We start from the raw sequence: 19,926 nt of genomic DNA, 5'->3' as shown, positions 1-19,926 counted from the left end.
TCTGGGACCAGCAGTTACCAGAACTACTGTTTACATTACGGAGACGAAGGAATGCGGCCACCGGGTACACGCCAGGCTACTTACTTTTCGGGCGAGAAATTAAACGGCCCGGAGAGTTTGAATTACATCCAGAACAGTAAAACGAGCCTGTACCAGACCCGGCGGACCAACGCGAAGAGCAAGCCAACCGCCGACAATATCGATACCAACAAAGATATGCTGGTCCACTATCCAATCCACGATTTCAAGTCGGTGACTTAGTTTATGCGTTAAACCATAAATTATCAAATGCTGCTGAACGCTACAACGCTAACTTGGATTTAGCCCGAACAGGGCCATACCAAATTACAGAGGTTGTATCTCCAGAAGTATATTGGATACAGAAGGAAGGAGGACCGCACAAAGTTCACCACTCACAACTTGTCGCTGTTCCTCCAGCAAGAAACAACCCAGAAGAAGTGCCAGCCCAAGGAGACCGAATGCTGAACAGGGCCACCCCTGTACCAGCAATCGCTACCCTCTGCGAGGCGCACGAAGAAGATGACACCATCTCAGAAGAGATAGTAGTGTCACCCGTCAACTCAGAAGAGAATTTCATATATTACAATAACAGTTCAATATTTCATATATTTCACAGAATTTTTCTTTCTCCATTATAAAAATATTATATGATAAGTATATATATAATTAAAAATTCTAAAATCTAATTTTCTTTGGGAAAAATTATATATATGTTCTCTCTGAAAAATGAAAAAAATGGCTTATTTCAAAAGGTTGACTGAAATCTAAAGTGGGATTTCCACTTTCATAAGTCGAACTCAACTGCCCTTTTTAAGTGGACATACGACGCATTATCATAAAGAACACGAAGAAACATTTTATTAAAATTTGAAAAAAATTGTAAAAACATTGATTTTTTCAAGAGCAGCAACCGGAGAACCTTTTCAATGAATTTACAGTTATTAAGCATCAACTGGAACACTATTCAATTTTTTAAAAAACTTTTGAACTTTTTCCTTAATCGCATTTAATCGTGCTCGACAACCATCTTTTGCATAAATATTTAATAAATACATTTCAATAAAAAGAAGGGTGGCTCCATTACAGGTAGGGTAAGTTCTATTAAAAACGAAATAAGCTGCTATTAAAACCTGTAATGAAGCCACAAAACTACTGCAATATATAATCGTTACGTTATCCACTGATATCCAGTAATCAGTGCCGAAAAAATAAGTAGTCTCGCCATCTACTACTATTTGTTGATGAAAATTTCGCATTGTAACGCACGGATATGTTTTCTGAATTATCAACTGGTCATCAGTAGTTGTACTCTGCAATCGTAAAAATTTTTGTTAAAAATTACATAGCATTACAAGATTTAAATCCTAATATCAGGATACCAAAAAATTAGGAAAGTCAGGAAAAACATAGCATTACAAGATTTAAATCCTAATATCAGGATACCAAAAAATTATGAAAGTCAGGAAAAACATAGCAGTACAAGATTTAAATCCTAATATCAGGATACCAAAAAATTAGGAAAGTCAGGAAAAAATTATGTTAAAAGGGATATCAAGGAAACTGTTGTAAATTTAATAATATCGAGATAATAAAAAAATCATAAATATTGCCCAAAAAATAATACTTTACATTTCTAATATAATCAAGTTCTCAACGCTTATAATCAACGATAAAAAGAAAAAATATTTTTGTTGACGTGAACAATACACTCTTGATTGAAAATTATTGTTTTTCGAATTATTGATAAAAAAATATATGCAAAATATTTTTCTTTTCAAAAATATATAAAAATTTAAATAGAAAAATATTTCTTCTTCTAAGTCGTTGATTATAAACGTTGTGAACTTCACCAAAGTCATTGAATGGAAGTTTTACTTAAGAAGAGAAGACTCTCTGTTAATTAAATGTGTCTTAAATAGAATTCTTATTTGACTTATTTGAATTATAGGAATTCAAGGTCTTCAAGGTTTCTAAAGGTTCTTAAACTCTGTGATAATAAAATTTCAATCAGAAAAATTAAATCACATACTTTAAAAAGAATTCGGAAAATTATTTTTGATTAAACCCTGTAGAATAAATATTTCATAATAACTATTATTATAATTGGAAACTTACCGGAAAAGAAAAAAATAAATTTCCAAAGTCTTCTTTGAAGTGGGCGCACACAACCTTGAGAGCCACTTCATACTTCATTTCTTCCTGTATTTTATCACGAGCTTCGCATATATTTTTTAGAAACCTGTAAGTCAAAAGAGTTTCAACTTTCTGTTCGAATCTCGTAACAAGAATTTCCATATTTTGACCAGTTAACCTCTTAAAGTGCCATAAGATGCCGTAAACAGACAGTAGACAGGTCCACTTTTCTCGAATTTCGGTTATATTCGGGATCTTTGTGAGTTTATTAAAAAATGTCCTTTGGGTTGCAAATGTAGCTTCTAGCAATTGATTTGCTATTTCAGTATCTCTATCACTAAGTAGGACGTTTAAGAATAAAGTGTTCAATTCACACCTCTTCTGTTCGAGACTTTCAGCTGTCTCATTAATGGGATTTTCCTTCGGCTGCCAGTCTGTAGTGCCGGCTGTCACCGATCTTCGTAATTTTAACAATTTAGCGGGAATGTTCAATTGATCATCAAGCGTGTTGGATTTTCGAACATGCGGTCGGTCCAAGTAAGTCGCTCGTGATTCTAACTTGTTAGCGATGCTGCTTATGCCATCTCCCAGTATATCACCCTTGTCGTCTCTATCTTGGAATGTACGCGGAAATTTCAACACTAATTGTCGGGCAATGTTTTTACAGACTTCTCGTCCGAATTTTTTGCTGTAGGTTCTCATATCGTCAATTATTATGCTGACTATTCTTGTGCGTAGCATAGGATTATCAGCAGCTTCGTGAAGCCATTGTAAATCCGGTAGAGAAATTCGTGCCCATGGTACTTCATATGTTTGCTATCCTTGAAAATTTGTCCGCCTCTCCAGCAAATTTCGTAACAAATCATTTGGATCTATAGTAGCATTTGTGATTATATTTTCGTCTTCCACTTGCGGATCGACTTCATCTACAATTGCTTCACCGACTTCTGAAAAAGAAATAAACAAAGTGGGCTCTATTTTAGAAACAAGTAAATTAAAATGAAAACAAAGGTGAATACTTAATATTATTTTATTGAAATAGGTGAGAATAGATTAGATTAATTATATTAGAATTGATTAATAAATTAGACTAGAAACTAATTTAAATATATTACTCATGTTGTAATACCTTGTAGATGAAAATCCTCCTGATTATTAACACCACCGCGTGAAGAAGACTTGTCACCATCGTTTGAATTATGAGTTACAATAGAGGAATTCTCGATTGTACTATTTAAATTTCTATCAATTTTCCCCTGCTTCCAGTAAGATAAACACTTTTTGTTCTCCTGCGTAATAACATAATACTTCGTCATCATCCACCGTACTCCCATCCTCATCCAACACAATGGTAGCACCTACAATTCTTAATTTTTCACCAGCTTTTTGCAGCAATTGATGAAAAACATTCTCCGTTTCCTTCATGCAGACTGTGGCTTTCTTACTCCTGTTTCCTGTCCACACCTTGAACACGTGCATCTGCAAATTGTAAAAAATATACACAGTAAAAGGAAAGTCTTATTTCAAGGCATAAAATACGTGTTATTTTAAGCTGCAATATTTTTAAGACAGTCCATGTAGAATATACGCAGATTTACATGCACTGCCAGTGCTGAATTCAAGACTCGTCTTACAATTTTAATAAAATTATTAGAAAGTAATTAAAAGCTTTGAAGATTTTCAAAGGTGACTGAACACAAAAAAAATAATGTTCATATCATTTCTGGAAATTCAATATTTTTTTCAGTACTTTTAAAAAAATTCTATGACTTCCCTTATTTGTGTTTACTTTTTCTTAACTAAAAAGTTAATTGATTTCTTTTACTTCTTTACATTATATGATCTAATAGCTACTTACAGCAAATCTATGCATCCCTGTCGTAAAATGTATGTTTGGGCAGAAAGGCAGAAACGGAAGTAATTTTCACCTCAGGAACAGGGTCAGGGGATAATAAGGATGAGCACGGGAATTTATAGACTTTTTCTTTTCCAAACTCGTATTCTTTTCCATTACTTTCGTAAACACCAATATATATATTTAAAACTATTTCCTCTTTGGATCCAATGAAATAAATATTGGTGAACGAATTATTAATTACAATGCATTTAACTCTACAAAGTTAAAAATTTCCCGCATCATTAACATTAACGCATACACACATGTTTTTCCTATATTCAATCCCACGGAAGATGACTTTTTCGGATATAAATAAATCACCTCCTTCTAAAAGACGGTCAGTGGTAATTGCGATATTAACATCCACTTCACAATGTTTAGGATTGTATTTTACAACACTATCTGTAGTTACAAATTTTGCATGGTCAAAGGGAATGGAAGCCTCTTTTAATTGATGTTTCTTTGCAACGGCATGAAGAAAATTTTTAAAGTTGCCTTGAACCCGTACTTCTTGTTTAAATTCACCGTGTTTACATTCGCAATGTAATGTTAAAGTTTGTGACAGAGGTCCGAACATTTTTGTTAATTCTGCGTAATGTAAGAGAAACTCGTGTTTCGGTATCAAGGGTACATCACGAAAGCAAAATTTTCTGAAATATAGATAATCTCTAATTTCTGAATTTAATATTCCAATCTGACCGACAGATATTGCAGGAGCACAAACCAAGGATGATATCGTCCTCAAATGCAGCATCATCTTCCAAACGGGGTCATTGAAATCCTTGACAGTATCTGCCACTACTGCAGGAAAAATCAAAAGCAACCGTCTCATTTGATTTGCAGTTCCTACCAACTTTTTTGCATTCGATTTGTTAACGACAATTGTCGGAATAAAGACAACGGTTTCAGAAAAAAATTTAATATCATTTAAACGAAAATTAAGTAAGCCCACTCTAAACCATCTTTTTGAAATGAAATATTTGATAATTAACCACATGTCGACCTTAACTATTCCTTCGAATAAATCATGAGCGATACATGGAGGTAACCCAGGAGACGCGACGTGATAGAATGCACAGCCCCACAAAAAAAACAAGTGTCATGTACTTTTGTCAGGAATACCCTAACCCTATGTATTTTGACGCGCTGAACACGAATCCGAGGTCCGTTTTGCTCCATCACGTCAGGATTTTTTTCTAACCTCAAAAAACATGTCGGATTTTAAGAAGTAAGCGATTTTTTTAAAAATTGATGTATTAACTTCAAACTTGGTATCTGGGGGTTTTTTGTGTCGCTGATTACGAATCTGAAGTTAGATTTTCAAAATCCAAAATGGCGGATCCAATATGGTGGATGAATTTTTAAAAAATTTTAAGATTTACTTCAAACTTGGTATCTAGGGTTTTTTTTGGGTCGCTGATTACGAATCTGATGTCAGATTTCCGAAATTCGATATGTCTGATTTAATATTAAGGAATTATTTTTAAAAAATTGTCAGATTATTATGAAATTTGGTATCTACAGGTTTTCTAAGTTGCTGACAAGTAACAATAGGGAAGTGCCATACGCCGATTTTTCTGAAACTTGGCAGTTTAGTAGTTTTTTGAAAACAATTTGACACGTATGTTTTGTTTTTTCCCAAAAGCTGATTTATGGGGGGGAACTACCCCTTGAATTTTTTTTTGGTAGGGGGACATTATTTTACAAAATTTTTTAAAAATTAATGTGCAATAGTGTATCTGGGGGTTTTTTGGGTCGCTGATTACGAATCTGATGTCAGATTTGAAAAATTCAAAATGGCATATCAACATGGACTTCTATCGGCCATATTAGATACGCCATTATCAATTTTTAAAAACTGACATCAGATTCGTAATCAGCGACCCAAAAAACCCCCAGATACACTATTGCACATTAATTTTTAAAAAATTTCGTAAAATAATCAGCTTTTGGGAAAAAACAAAACATACGTGTCAAATTGTTTTCAAAAAACTACTAAACTGCCAAGTTTCAGAAAAATCGGCGTATGGCACTTCCCTAGTGTTACTTGTCAGCAACTTAGAAAACCTGTAGATACCAAATTTTATAATAATCTGACAATTTTTTAAAAATAATTCCTTAATATTGAATCAGACATATCGAATTTCGGAAATCTGACATCAGATTCGTAATCAGCGACCCAAAAAAACCCTAGATACCAAGTTTGAAGTAAATCTTAAAATTTTTTCAAAATTCACCCACCATATTGGATCCACCATTTTCGATTTTGAAAATCTAACTTCAGATTCGTAATCAGCGACACAAAAAACCCCCAGATACCAAGCTTGAAGTTAATACATCAATTTTTAAAAAAATCGCTTACTTCTCAAAATCCGACATGTTTTTTGAGGTTAGAAAAAAATCCTGACGTGATGGAGCAAAACGGACTTCGGATTCGTGTTCAGCGCGTCAAAATACATAGGGTTAGGGTATTCCGGTCAAAAGTACATGACACTTGTTTTTTTTGTGGGGCTGTGATGTTAATGAATTTAAAACAGAATTGAATTTGATACCTTTAAACATTCCTTTCAATGAATCGGCTACTTTAGCATGTGCATTATAATTGGTAGGATTTCGCCAAGATCGAGTTGCAAAAAAGTTGTCTATGAAATTCTTTCTTTCTATTAAGCAATACCGACAAAAGTAGTCTGCTTTGCTAAAATTTTCTGTGTACCCTCCAATGTAATTGCTTCCTAAATTGTCGCCAAACATTGCAATCAGCGTTCCAAAAAAAATTTCTTCTTTTCCAGCTACATGAATAGTTAAACCGCGCGTTTCAAGAGACATTAAATCTTTCATAAGTTTATCCAAAAGTGAGAACCACCCAAATTTTTTAAAATTTTTTTCAAAGCATAGCAAGACTAGTTTAATATTATTTCTCTTGGTACGTAAGTACGGAGGCAAGTTTCCTAACATCATATAGAATGCGACAATTTTAAATTTTGGTTTTGAAGTACCAAGCGGATTGCAAACTTCGAACGCGTCTTGGAAAAGAATGATGTATAAATTATTTTTTGAGATTTCGAGTAATTTTTGACTTTTAACGATTTTACCGTCCATAATATTGAACAGTCCTTTTGGGTCGTTTGAAGTGTACGGTGTCTGGCAAGACTGTCGTATGTCCCCGTCTTTTATCATCAAGGTCAGTGTTTGTAAAATAGGAACATAAATGTAGGAAATTCCAGATTGAAAACCGTCTTCATTAAAAAATTGTACGTCAACTGGTAAAATAATATCTAAATTTTTGTAATAAAATTTTTGTCTCTGGTATGAATTTCTTAAGCAACCAAATTTTTTGTCAACTGCATTTGTCAAACCTTTAAAAGACTGTTGAAAAGTTTCCATTACAATTTTTCGATTTTCCTCACTTAAATTTATTGAATTTAACGAATCAACAAATTTTTGTTCACATTGTGAGAAACATTCGACTGATTTCTCAACAACTTTCTGAACTGCTGTCTCTGTCGTACGATGTTGCGTGAATAACTGTAAACACAAATCTGCCATTGTTTTTGTGGATTCTGGAATATCCGATTTCAAGAACTTTTCTCCAATAAAATTTTTAAGCCTCCCATACTCAGGAACAAGTCCCTCTTCGTCCACTTGTTCTTCAACATCAGATGTACTTCCTTTATCAATGAGAAATGGATTGTCGTTGTCTGGAAAAACTGTGTCATCTGGCAAAGAAATCTCTTCTTCAGTTCCCTCCTTCTCATCAAAATGCTTTCTTGTGACAAGTGGCAAAGCTAGATGCATTAGTATATAATGTGTTCAAGCTTGAACAAGATATGAAAGGACATTTTATGTTCGTAGATGTTCTCAGCAAATGTCCCTTTAAATGTTTCATGAAAAGGAATCGGTCTGTTGCATTAAAATCGCAATCTGTCACTTTACACTTGAAGTCAGCTTTTTCATACACACGACCATGTTTAAAATAGGTATGAGTTTTGAACTTTTTGTAACACTTAAATTTTGCATTGCAATATGGATATAAACATAAAGCTTCAAAATTTTTTAAATTTCTATGTGAAAATTGATGTTTATTGTATCTACTCAACGTTGGTAATTGGCACAAACATATTCTGCACGTGTACATTTTTCAGTCGAGGAAACAAAAGAAAAAATATTTTGGAAATGGATTGGAAAATATGAGGCAAATGCTGTAGGTGTTAGATGCCCATTAGACTTCAGTGTTCTTTGTCATGAAACTAAAATAAAATAACAATTTGTACTATATAAAGAAAGGTGTAACAAGCTGTTAAAAAAACCTGTTTTAAATATATTAAATCGTATATGACGTAAATATGTAATACCAGTATTGCAATTTAATAATCATTTTTCACGAAAATATATATACATTTACAAAATAATTGGTGTGGATTGATATGTATTACATTTGATATAAATACATATTAATCTTAAAAGTGTCCATTAAATTTCAATATTGGTATTGCACATTTGCTTCATATACAATTTATTAATACAGATCTTTCCAACAGTGAAGTTTGAAAAATTTTAACTTTTTCATTATAGGGTGGTCACTGTATTCGGTTTATCAATTTCCCTGACAAAATTTTATTCACGCTCATTTTTAATTTTTATTATATATTTATTTTTATATTTTATTATTACTATTATTTATTTATTTTTATTATTAATATTATTGTATTATATTTATTTACAGAAAGTAAATAAAAATTTAAGTAAAATAGATGAAAACTTTTACAAATCTAAATATTAGAAATGCATATAAGTAGAGGACGATGTAGTTGGTGATATCAACAATCTATTCTTCTTTGGCTTTTTGTGACAATTTAATGTCTAAACTCGTCTCATTTTCTTTAATTTCCCTGACAAAATAATTTTTTCCTATTATGTGCCAGGCTTTACTGTCAAAATTTTCTTTTTTGACATTTCCCTGATTTTAGCGAGTTTCTTCACACGTGACTACCCTGCATTAACATTAAATTTGGAGAGGCAAATTTTATTTTATTATTATACAAAAAAGCGCATGCAAGTATTACAATTGTCATTGTTCCAAATTGTCAATGTCACGAATTATTTATTCAAGAAATTCGAAATTGACTAATCACATTTTTCTTAATAACTTTTATTAGGCAATTCTAAATTTTGCGACTAGATAATTTGGGACTTTGATAGCTCGGGACATTGACAATTCGGGATTCTTAAATGTAAAATGTAGGCAATATATTTTTGTCTAATGGTCAGAATAATGCTTTTGAAATATAACATTGATATGGTCATATCAGAGACGTTTACAAAAGTCGAATTTTACTTTTGTTTACATATTTGAAACCATAATAAAATTAGACTGGAATTTTATTTTTTATTTTGTATTGGAAAAAAAGTCTACTCCACAATACTTTCGTTTACACAGATTAAAACAAAAGTAGTTTCAACTTTGATATGTGATTAATAAAATGATGAGTTATTGTTGTAAATAGGAATTAAAAATAAATTATTAATTAATATTACTTAAATTGGAAATTAAATTTAAATTAACTTTTAATTTTAATTAAATAAAATAAAAAATCAAATTAAATTAATATTAAAAAGTAATAATAAATTTAAATTGTTAAACAAAAATCACTTGTGCAATACTCTTGTGTGTGCTGCCGTACGATATAAAAGCTTAGGTAAGTCACTTTGCTGCTTAGGTTTATTTTCGCATAGCTTGCTTGGCGAAAATATACCTAATCAGCAAAATGATTTACTAAAAAAGCAATTTATTTTTTATTTAAATACCTGAAACAGAAGTAAAAGTTGACTTTTAATTCTGATGTTAAAAACAAAACTAGAACAGAAGTTACTTTTGATTTCAATACACCGATTCGAAATGAAACAAAAGTATTTTCAAATTTAATTTTGTAAACGTCCCTGGGTCATACTATGTTCACTTATTATACCAATCTCATGGAAAAAATCAATTTTTCATTAACATTTTTAAAAATAAACAATTGTGGAAAAGTACTGAAAATTGAAAATTTCTAAAGCAAAAATTACTATTGTAAAGTATATTTCAGGAAAAAGAAAACACTGTTTTTAAGGGGGGAACACCAGTTGTAACTTTCGAAAAATCGAATTTTTTTTTTGTGCATTTTCTTAAAGTATACATATTTAGAAATGTGTCTGTAAATTTCAAAGTTGATCCGGTGAAAAATAAATGAGATATACAGAACACTACAGCGGCGCGTCCCGTGGCTTTATACAAGGTGGCCAGCCATACCTGACCCTAACGACACATGGCCTTTTCCTATGATTTAGAAACGGCAACCACTGCGGAAGAGTTATTATATGGTCCAGGAATCGATGACTCTTTGTAACTTGGAAACAAAATTTCTCCTGAACAAAAAAAAGTAAGTTGAAACTTTGAATGCGTTTTTCTCAAAATGACATTTTCCAAGTCGGTGACCACGATTACTCGAATACCATTAAACCGATTTATTTAAAATTTAGTGTGCTTCATTTACACATATAAGTCTAGTTCGTGATCGAAGGATTTTTTTTTTTATGCAAAACTTTTTTTTATATAGCTGAAAATCGACCGTATTTTTTTAACGAAAATCATACTTTTGACTTTGACAGGTCGCCAATTTGTCAAATTTTTTTTTTTTTTTAAATCCTTCGATCACGAACTAGATAATCTTATAATAAATGTAAATCAATTTCATTTTTGTATTTCAGACGAAGTATACTTGCAGAATGCTGGTCACCGCAATTCGCCTTTTTTCTTAAGGCGCCACTTCAATGGCTCATATCTCCAAAAGTTTTTGTTAAAAAAATTTTTTTTTTCTTTTAAATTACAGCTTTTTACATGTACTTTTAACTAATAAATAGTATTCTTTAAAAAGATTCATTGTTCTTTTGGAAAATATTCTTGTATAAAGCATTATTTTTTGAGTTACAACTGGTGTTCCCCCCTTAATTTCCAATATGGTCAACTGGAGATATAAATTCAATTGATAAGAAAATAGCTGTTTAATTATATTCATAATCAAAAGTTGTATATTATAAAATCATAAATTTGCATTATAGTCTGTTTAATTTTATTGTAAAATCTGTATGATTTGTTTGGGTGCTTCACTTTTAGCAAATTCTTGTAATATATTCTTAAAAATAATAGAAATGTATTCCATTTTTTGTTTATTACACAAAAAGTGATGACATTACAATCATGCATGAAGTATATTTACTAGTAATATAGAAATACATGAAAAATAAGACTTACTTTCGATTTAGACGATATCGACGTTTCGCTATTTATCGAGTACGTGGATTGAGAAATATAACGCAGGCTCGAGTCCTTAAGTATATGTATATTCGGCTTAATAATTTAAAAAGTGTACATCGATACGAATCTGCAATAATTATACAAATAATTTCTACTTAAGCAAAACATTTTTTTTAACTTACAAGAAAAATTGAAGTTTTTAAATAGCTTAGAAAAATTCCACTTTATCATTTTTGTGAATTTATAATTATGATCTCTAAATATTTCAATTTTTTAATCTTTAAAAAAAATAATTATATTATTTTAAGAAAAGTGTAATATGAAGCATATATTTCAACGATATTTTAAACACATGTGCGGCGTGCACAATCAATCGCAATATAACTACAAAAATAATGAATCATATTAAAAAATAATACTTACTTCATTATATATATATATATATATATATAATGTAGAAAATTTCAATTCTTTTGGAAGATTCTTTAATTGGTGGAAATATTAAACTGCCGCGTAAACTCAACTAATTGTAAATCGAGTCACTTTGGTAACAAGCGTTATACAAAATAAATTAATATAAATTACAGTATAGTTATAAGTGTTAACGAAATCATTTATAAAAGATTCCAGTATTCCAATTTAATGATTAATGTATTTTTCTAACGGCATATGTAATTTTACACATGAAAAATTGCTTTTTAAGTAAATTCACAAAAATCCTGATATTTACATTTTCAAAATGTGCACAGAAAATTAAAAGGCATTAAAATAAGCTGCAACGCTTCTTATTTTAATCTAATTTTGCTTATTTTAATCCATTTTGGTATTAAAATAAGCAAAATTGGATTAAAATAATAAGCGTTGCAGCTTATTTTAATGCCTTTTAATTTTCTGTGTGAATTGTACAAAAAATGTAATTTTACACCCGTCTGTAAAATGACATACACTGTATACGAGGAAAAAAACCATAGCCCAGCAGAGTGAATTCACATTGGGGTTGAAATTTCACAGTGCTATGTAAAATCGCTCTTCACAATACTGTGAATTTACAGAATCTTGTGTTTCTAACCTCAAAATCATTAATATTGTCATGCTGAGTGCAGTGAAATCACATAATCCTGTAAAATAATTTTTACAGAATTGTGTAATTATACTGTTCGAACATTTAAATTCAGAACTATTTTTTACAGTGTACCTGTTGTCAAACAACATAACCTCACTTTTCGGAAAATTTTCTGTTTGAGTGTTTTTAACCGGCACTTGAGATGCTAGCACTCTGTATTTATTTGTTATACATTAATTTTTTCAATTTCGTTTGCTTCACCTGTTCGAAATAATTAATTTTTTGGAATAGTCACTTCAAATTATACTAGCATTTTTAATAAAAATTAGTTTTAAAAAGAATTGATCTAAATTGGAAATTAACATGAAAATTGTATTTGTGAAACCGGTTGCATAGACACTGACGCTGCAAAATTTTTTACCATTTCGTGCCAATGAACGAAAAATTTCTGCCAAAAGGAAAGTTGTCCTATATGTTATACGATCACAATTAATTAAAATTTGTAAAAATTTTGCATTAGGTTAGCGAAATTGATTAATATTGTTGAGGGAACTTCGTTTTGTACGAATATTAATTTCAAAAGTACGTATCTACCACTACAGATAGTGATTAATCGGATTTATTTCGAGTGTGACTTCTAAACCGCACCTGTCAAACATTTTAATGCCGAGAATTTTTGGTAGTCGATAAAAAGTTTTCATTGTTATTTCTAGCTGATGAATATATGTGTAAGTATAACTTTGTTTGTATACCGTGTAATAAAATTATGCCTTGAAAAAAATTGGAAGAAAATTGTAATGTGTCAAAATTAAATTAAATTAAAAATTAAATTAAATCTTAATTTTATTATTACAAAAAATGAAAGACAACTTCATGTTAAAACAATTTATTATTTAATATAAAAACCCAGTCACTTTTTGTGCACTAAAAGTAAATTTGGTTATTTTATTAAAGTAATAATTGATAAAATAAAATTAATAACTCATTGACAGGCAACATAATCTCATCACTTTTTAAAAATTTGGACACTGAATAATTTTAGTGCATAATTTAAAAAAATATGAAGTTTTCTAACATTTTTTGTTTGTTGTTCCGTCAAGCTAGCTCTGATTGTGATTTGGAATCTATAATTCAAGTGTGACTTCTAAAATCCTCGCGCCAAATGTTTTGCTGTCGGAAATAGTTATTTACCAATTTTCATTGTTTCTGGCTGGTCAATATTTTTGTAAGTATAAGTGTATAATTTTTCATATGAATTTAATTTTGTTATCTAAAAAAATTTTCTTTACAGTTAGAATAGCTTTGTAATAATGAAAATTTAAATTTAATTTGTGATCAACATTAAATCTTCTGAGAATAAAAATATATATTCTGAAAATATTTTTATTATTTTTCGGAATGACTTGATTTCCAAGCATTTGTCTAAAGAAGCTAGCACATTTCTCTTTACGCCAAATAATAAAAACAGCTGCATTTTGTAAAATTAGAAGAGTTTGCACGGGTTAGGGAAATGTCAGAAGAAAGTCAAGTTTCAAGTAAACGTAAACGTTTCTTCGGATTTTTTAGTTAGAGTTAGAAAAAAGGGCAACATTCTATTTAGAAATCATGAAAAATAAAGTTCAAAGATCGTGGCAACCATGAAGTAACAATCTCACATTCAATTTTTTTTTTATTAATTTCAGTAAAAAATGGAGAAAGATTTAAAATCAAAAGATACCGATGAGCTCCTCCACGATTTAAGAATAATGGGATTTGATGAAGAAACTTTATTAAAATTGCAAGGTACGTTTTCAAATATTAAAATAATTCTATAAGCATTATTATTATTATTATTATTATTATTGTTAACAGGAATCACAAACTCGTCATTTTATCTTCTTCCCCTTTCTTAAATTAAATTGCCTATTTCACCGATTTTTCAAATTTTTCATCTTTTATCATTTTTGAATTTTAATAGCTTCAATCTACCGAAAGTGCTTAATTAAAAATTCAATTATTTTCAATTTTAAAATTTTAATAATTAATTCATCCAAATTTTAATCAATTTTTATTTATCTTTATAAGAATTGAATTTTAGGAAATTCTAACTTGGAATTTTTAATAATTTTGAATGGCTTAAATTTTTTTACAAATATCAGACAACAATTTTCGAAAAACGTAACTGAAATAAATTATCAAAATATCAAAAATAACTAATTTACAAAAAAAATTATGTTCCATTTATTTGAAATATTTTGAATTTTGGAAAAATTGAAATACGAGTTTTTGTATATTTTAATTGCTTAAATTTTTTAAAAAAAATTAAAACAGGAACTAAATTTTAAAGAATGTTTAATCATTTTTTTTAAGTTTTTGAATTCCAGAAGATCTTTATTTAATCGATTAAAGTTCAATAAAATGAAATTCAATATTTTTGTAAATTTAAACTGATGAAGATTTTTCCGAAAATTTTGACAATAATTTTTAATTAAAAAATTGAATTTTTGAATAATTTTTTTAAAATTATTCATAATTAATTATTTAAATTGAATTTTTGCTGAATACTTATTTAAAAAATAATTGAATTTTGAATTTTTTTAGAAATAGTAAATTGAATTTCAGGAGATTCGAACTGAATTTTTTTATTTTAAATTATTAATTTATCTAGATTACTAAATAAAGTACAATATTAATTCACTGAAAATTTAATTAATTTAAATTTATCAAAATGCAAATTTCAATATGTTTTAATTATAATAGGTAAAAAATTGTTATTTTTTAGAAACAAAAAAAATTATAAGTAAAATTAATATATACATATTATATTAAACAAATTTTTGCATTTTTTGCTCACCATTTTTCAAAAAATTATTTACCTTTTCATCTATTTTTAAGAAAATAGGTAATGTGATTCCTATTATTATTATAAGCTGAAAAATTTTAATTATCAATCAGTCCAAGGTAATTAAAATTTTTTATCTAATATTAATTAACGCGTGATAAATTCAAATTTTTAAATTTTATTATATTTAATTGTAACTAGATTTATAATCTTTGTGGAAACATGCAGAGAATTAAATGTTCTGAGTGTTCAGCTTATGTACAAGGGTTTAGTGGTTATGTTCACCACTTACATTGTAAACACGGATTTACAATCAAAAGAGGAGGGGGACAACTTGAATTTAAATGTGCACAAGATGGTTGTAAAAGGCGGTTTGCACATTTTATTTCTTTGCGCAAGCATATACAAAGGATTCATTTTGAAAGAAATAACGATGAAGAACTTCCACTCTATGATCGTGACGGTGATCGTGACGATGATGGTGTTCAGAATGTGGCTAATGTTGATAATTTTGACGACGTCGATTTCGGAATTGCTGAATCTTTAGATAATGACAATCCAAATTTTGATGAAAATGAGATTTTTGAAGCTGAAAATGTATTCGATTTACGTGCTGCCGTGGTTAGGATGATTAGTAAACTGCAATCAAAGGCCTCTAATGTCAAATCCCATGTCAAATATCATGTTAAATACCATGTTAAATATTATTGAGATCCTTTATCACTTTTTTGAAAAATTTTCCCATGTCAAATCCTCTTTTGCCTTATCGAAAATACCCACATAGGAAAGCATATGGGAATCCACATGGAACACCATATGGGAATCCACATGGGAAATGGAATACGATTTCATGTGCATTCTTCCAAATGATAAAACAAATAGATTTAAGCATAGGAAATCATATAAGATTTCATATAGATTCTGAAATTTCAACCTAAGATTTCACATGGATTTACATATAGGAAACGATATAGGATTTTATTCGGGAATTTTTTAGTTGGCTGCTTTATGCAGGCGGCAGTTTACAAAAAAAATTAATTATTTGATTAAATATCAAATAATAATACTTCAACTCATCTGAAAATAAAAAAAGTTTACTTTACTTCTGCCTTAGACTCTCAGCTTTTATAGTATTCCAGACTGATCTCAACTGTGAGAAAAAATATTTTCACCATCTGGTAGTGAAACAATGAAACTATAATGACGATCAACATCTATATTGAAATTTCCTATGTCATTTCCCATGTGAAATTAGTGTTGCATGTCAACCGAAACAATCGAGGAATTGCCGATCTCAAGAAAGATGATTGTTTAATGTTATGCGATATATTGATTGGTTCGTGTCATAGAGACAAGCTTATCGGGAAATAATTCAATCGAGCTTTTGATTGATTCAGATTTAAGTTAACCTACAGAGATTCGGAGAAAATTTAAATAATTTCATTGTAGATACACAAAAAAATAAATGTTTCGTAATATTATTTTAAATTTGTATTTTAGAGAATTATTTATTCAATACAAATATTGAATTTTTCTCAGAAGAATCTAACCTCATCAAAAATAAACTGTACATGTATGATTAACTCAACTTTCTTAAATTATATTATTTTATGCCTACATTTTAGATTTAAACAGTGCACTATTTAGTTTGCGTGATGCGTTAATTTTCAATTTAAAAAATTTACAGAACAGTATAACCTACGGTTTTTATAGATGATTTTTTTTGCTGCTAATTCCAATTAAATATATATTTCTTGATTGTAAAAATTAAAATCTTTGGAATGATCGTTACTATTTAAAATAATTATATTATTATTAAAAGTGTTTAAATTAAATAAAGTTCAAATTTTAATTTTTAAAAAAAAACAATACTAACAGTGTAATTTAAACTATTCAAATTATTGCAATTTTCAAATATGTAAATTATTAAATTGAATGATTTAAGAAATATTCTTGTATCATTAAAATAAACGCAGAAAATCTTGTAAATTATTTAATTTATTATATTTTTTCATACAATACAATTAGCGTAATGTTTAAAATATTACGTGCAAAAAAGCCAATCATATTCAAAGGTAAAGAAATGTAGTTTTTTCCGCTTAAGACTTGTGATAATTCCTTAAAGTAACGAAGGAATTTGTAAATTATGTAAAAATATTTAACCCTTAAGAGAAGCTTCAATCTGATCTTTCAAAGAACAACTCATCCATGAATTTAAGCACATAAGATACTTTATAGAATCATTTTCTAGTCTGTTCCTATGTTTTCTAATGGTCAAGGAACCACGAGAAAAAAGCCTTTCGGATGGAACTGATGACGCTTGAACACTTAATAAGTCGCGAGCCATTAATGAAAGAGTTGGATATAAATTTTGATTTTTCTTCCACCACTCTAAAATGTTTTCTTCGGGATCTGCACAAGGATGAGACAAGTATAAATCAATTTCTTTTCTCCATTCATTTGAAGAATGATTGGTTTTCTTTGATTCTTGGTGACTTTTAAAAAATCCTTTCAAATTAAGTGTGTCATCTTCATCACTACTATTTTCTGAGAATTCGGAATTGTTGCCCGAACTGGACACGTCTCTTTCAACATTTTCCTGATGATAATAGAAATAAAAAAAATGTAACAATTTGTTTACCAAATTATTCAGTTCGTGAAATTGATTTTAACAAATTTTATTTTTAAATTTTTAATATTTTAATTATTTTATTTTATTAAAATTATTATTAAGTAATATTTCTCAATATTTTTATTATTATTTTTAAATAATTACCGAAAAAACCAATGATTTTTTATTATTAAATTAATTTTTAATTTAGTAATTAAAAAATTTAATTAAATTTTAATTTTTAAAAATTAATTTTTAATTATTTTTAATTTTTAAATGATATAATAATTGCACAATATACCTTCTGTTTGTGATACTTAGATTTGTAAATTTTTTCAAATGTGGCCAAAGAAAGTTTTGCCATTTCTTTGCCCCAAGATGTTTTTAAAAATGTGACATATTTATGCCTAGGATCCAATAAAAGAACGGCGCAGTATACCCAATTACTCTTTTCGTAATGTTTCATCAATTTCGAATAACACGCTTCCAATCCCTTTAACATTGAATCATCTATCCAAGTTTTTTCATCTTCACGTTTGCTTCTTAGTTTATCAATTTGTTTGTCAATTCGATCCAAAAGTAAATTGAACCCAATCACAACCAAAGGTAAAGAAACGTAGTTTTCTCCGCTTAAGGCATCTGATAATTCCTTAAAATAACGAAGGAATTTGCAAATACTCGTTAGTAACTGCCATTCATTTTCTGAAATTAGGTATTTCTCCAATTGATCATTAGTTTCACATAAAAGTGTCAATGAACGTTTCATTTTAGTTCCTGTAGTTGTCATCATGTAGGTAGAATTCCATCTAGTGGAGATGTCAATGTTTGGAATATACATTTTTTCTTCTGTGATTGAGCAGCAACTTTGAAGTTTATTTCTCCACTGTTCAGAAAATGACATAATTTTAAAAAGTTTTCTCAATTTCGCAAGGGGATACTGTTCAACCTGTGATTGTTCATTATTCTCAGTTTCTGAGTCTTCGTCATAATCAATATTTCCATCGAAAAGATCTTCGTTTTCACCAGGATTAGGTTTATCAATTTTTAATTCGACATGTAAATCCATCACACCAAGATGTATTATGTGCGCATAACATTTGAAATGCTGGTTTTTTGAATCGAATGTAGACAATAGGCGTGATAATTCTACCATGCATTTGGCGTTAACCGCGGCGTTATCTAATGTTATTCCTTGAATCTTTTCCAGCAAATCGTGATTCTCAAGAGCTTTATGAAACATTTCGGCAGTTTCTTTTCCAGTATGTTTCCCGTTTGATGGAATAAAAAAAAGTGTCAAGGAATGCAGCTTCCATTCGTCGTTTATAAAATGAGCAGTTACCCCGAAATAAGAACGCTTTGATATGGAAGTCCAACCGTCCATTGTAAATGAAATCTTGGAATTATTGCTCTGTAATATTTTCATTACAACGGCTTCTACTTCAAAATATCGGTTGATAGTTAAAGATTTGAGCTCACTTCTCAACGGCAAATTTGCTTTTGGATTTAAATAGTGAAACAATCCCTGGGTATCGCTATCGTCAAAAAACGAAAACGGCAAATACTTTTTAGCAACAAAATCGACAATTTTCTTGTTGAAAGTTTCCTGTATAAATACCTGCAGTAAATGGAATAAAAATAAATATTGTTTGGATTATTTTATTGAAATTTTTATAAATTTTAATATTATTGTATATAAACTCATCTTTATATAAAATAATTAAAAATGAATAAAATAACATTCGTTAACCTTAAAATAAAAAATTTTTCTATTCGTTTTTAATTTTAATGTAAAAGAATTTTCACTTTCTCATCCTTAAAGCTGTTTTTTATTAAAAAAAATATGTATAACAAAAAAAATTTTAATTTCATTTGTTAAATTTCTAAAACGTAGATAATAAAATAATAAATAAATTGGCAAAAATGCCGATCTCATTATTTTAAGGTTTAATTTTTCTTTTCAAATTTTATTTTAATTTAGAAAAATATATATATATTTATAAATAATTATGTTGCCTCTTTTTTTTGTTCAGAGGGGTTATCTTCTGGATAAGTTAATGAAAAAGCATTGGGATGCTTTTCTTGAAGGTGT

The 19,926-nt window shown here is 29.1% G+C and overlaps 1 protein-coding gene and 1 long non-coding RNA gene across 2 annotated transcripts; one reads left to right on the top strand and one right to left on the bottom strand.

The window, feature by feature from the left end:
- Window positions 1–406: 406 nt before the first annotated feature.
- On the bottom strand, window positions 407–2,856 carry LOC127290900 (uncharacterized). Its single transcript, XM_051319720.1, has 2 exons — window positions 2,137–2,856; window positions 407–580 (listed from the first exon to the last, which is right to left on the bottom strand). The coding sequence occupies exons 1-2, from the start codon at window positions 2,854–2,856 to the stop codon at window positions 407–409; spliced, it is 894 nt and encodes a 297-aa protein (XP_051175677.1).
- Window positions 2,857–10,163: 7,307 nt separating this feature from the next.
- On the top strand, window positions 10,164–10,963 carry LOC127290887 (uncharacterized). The gene is made up of 2 exons (XR_007844505.1): window positions 10,164–10,467; window positions 10,796–10,963. It is a non-coding gene; the product is annotated as an uncharacterized LOC127290887 (long non-coding RNA).
- Window positions 10,964–19,926: the final 8,963 nt, after the last annotated feature.

The sequence above is a fragment of the Leptopilina boulardi genome, unplaced genomic scaffold, assembly GCF_019393585.1.
Source record: "Leptopilina boulardi isolate dan_hultmark-lab unplaced genomic scaffold, ZJU_Lbou_2.1 LbouV2_94, whole genome shotgun sequence".
Taxonomy (NCBI): domain Eukaryota; kingdom Metazoa; phylum Arthropoda; class Insecta; order Hymenoptera; family Figitidae; genus Leptopilina; species Leptopilina boulardi.
The sequence above is the reverse complement of the archived record's forward strand: the minus strand, read 5'-3'. Positions and strand labels throughout refer to the sequence as shown.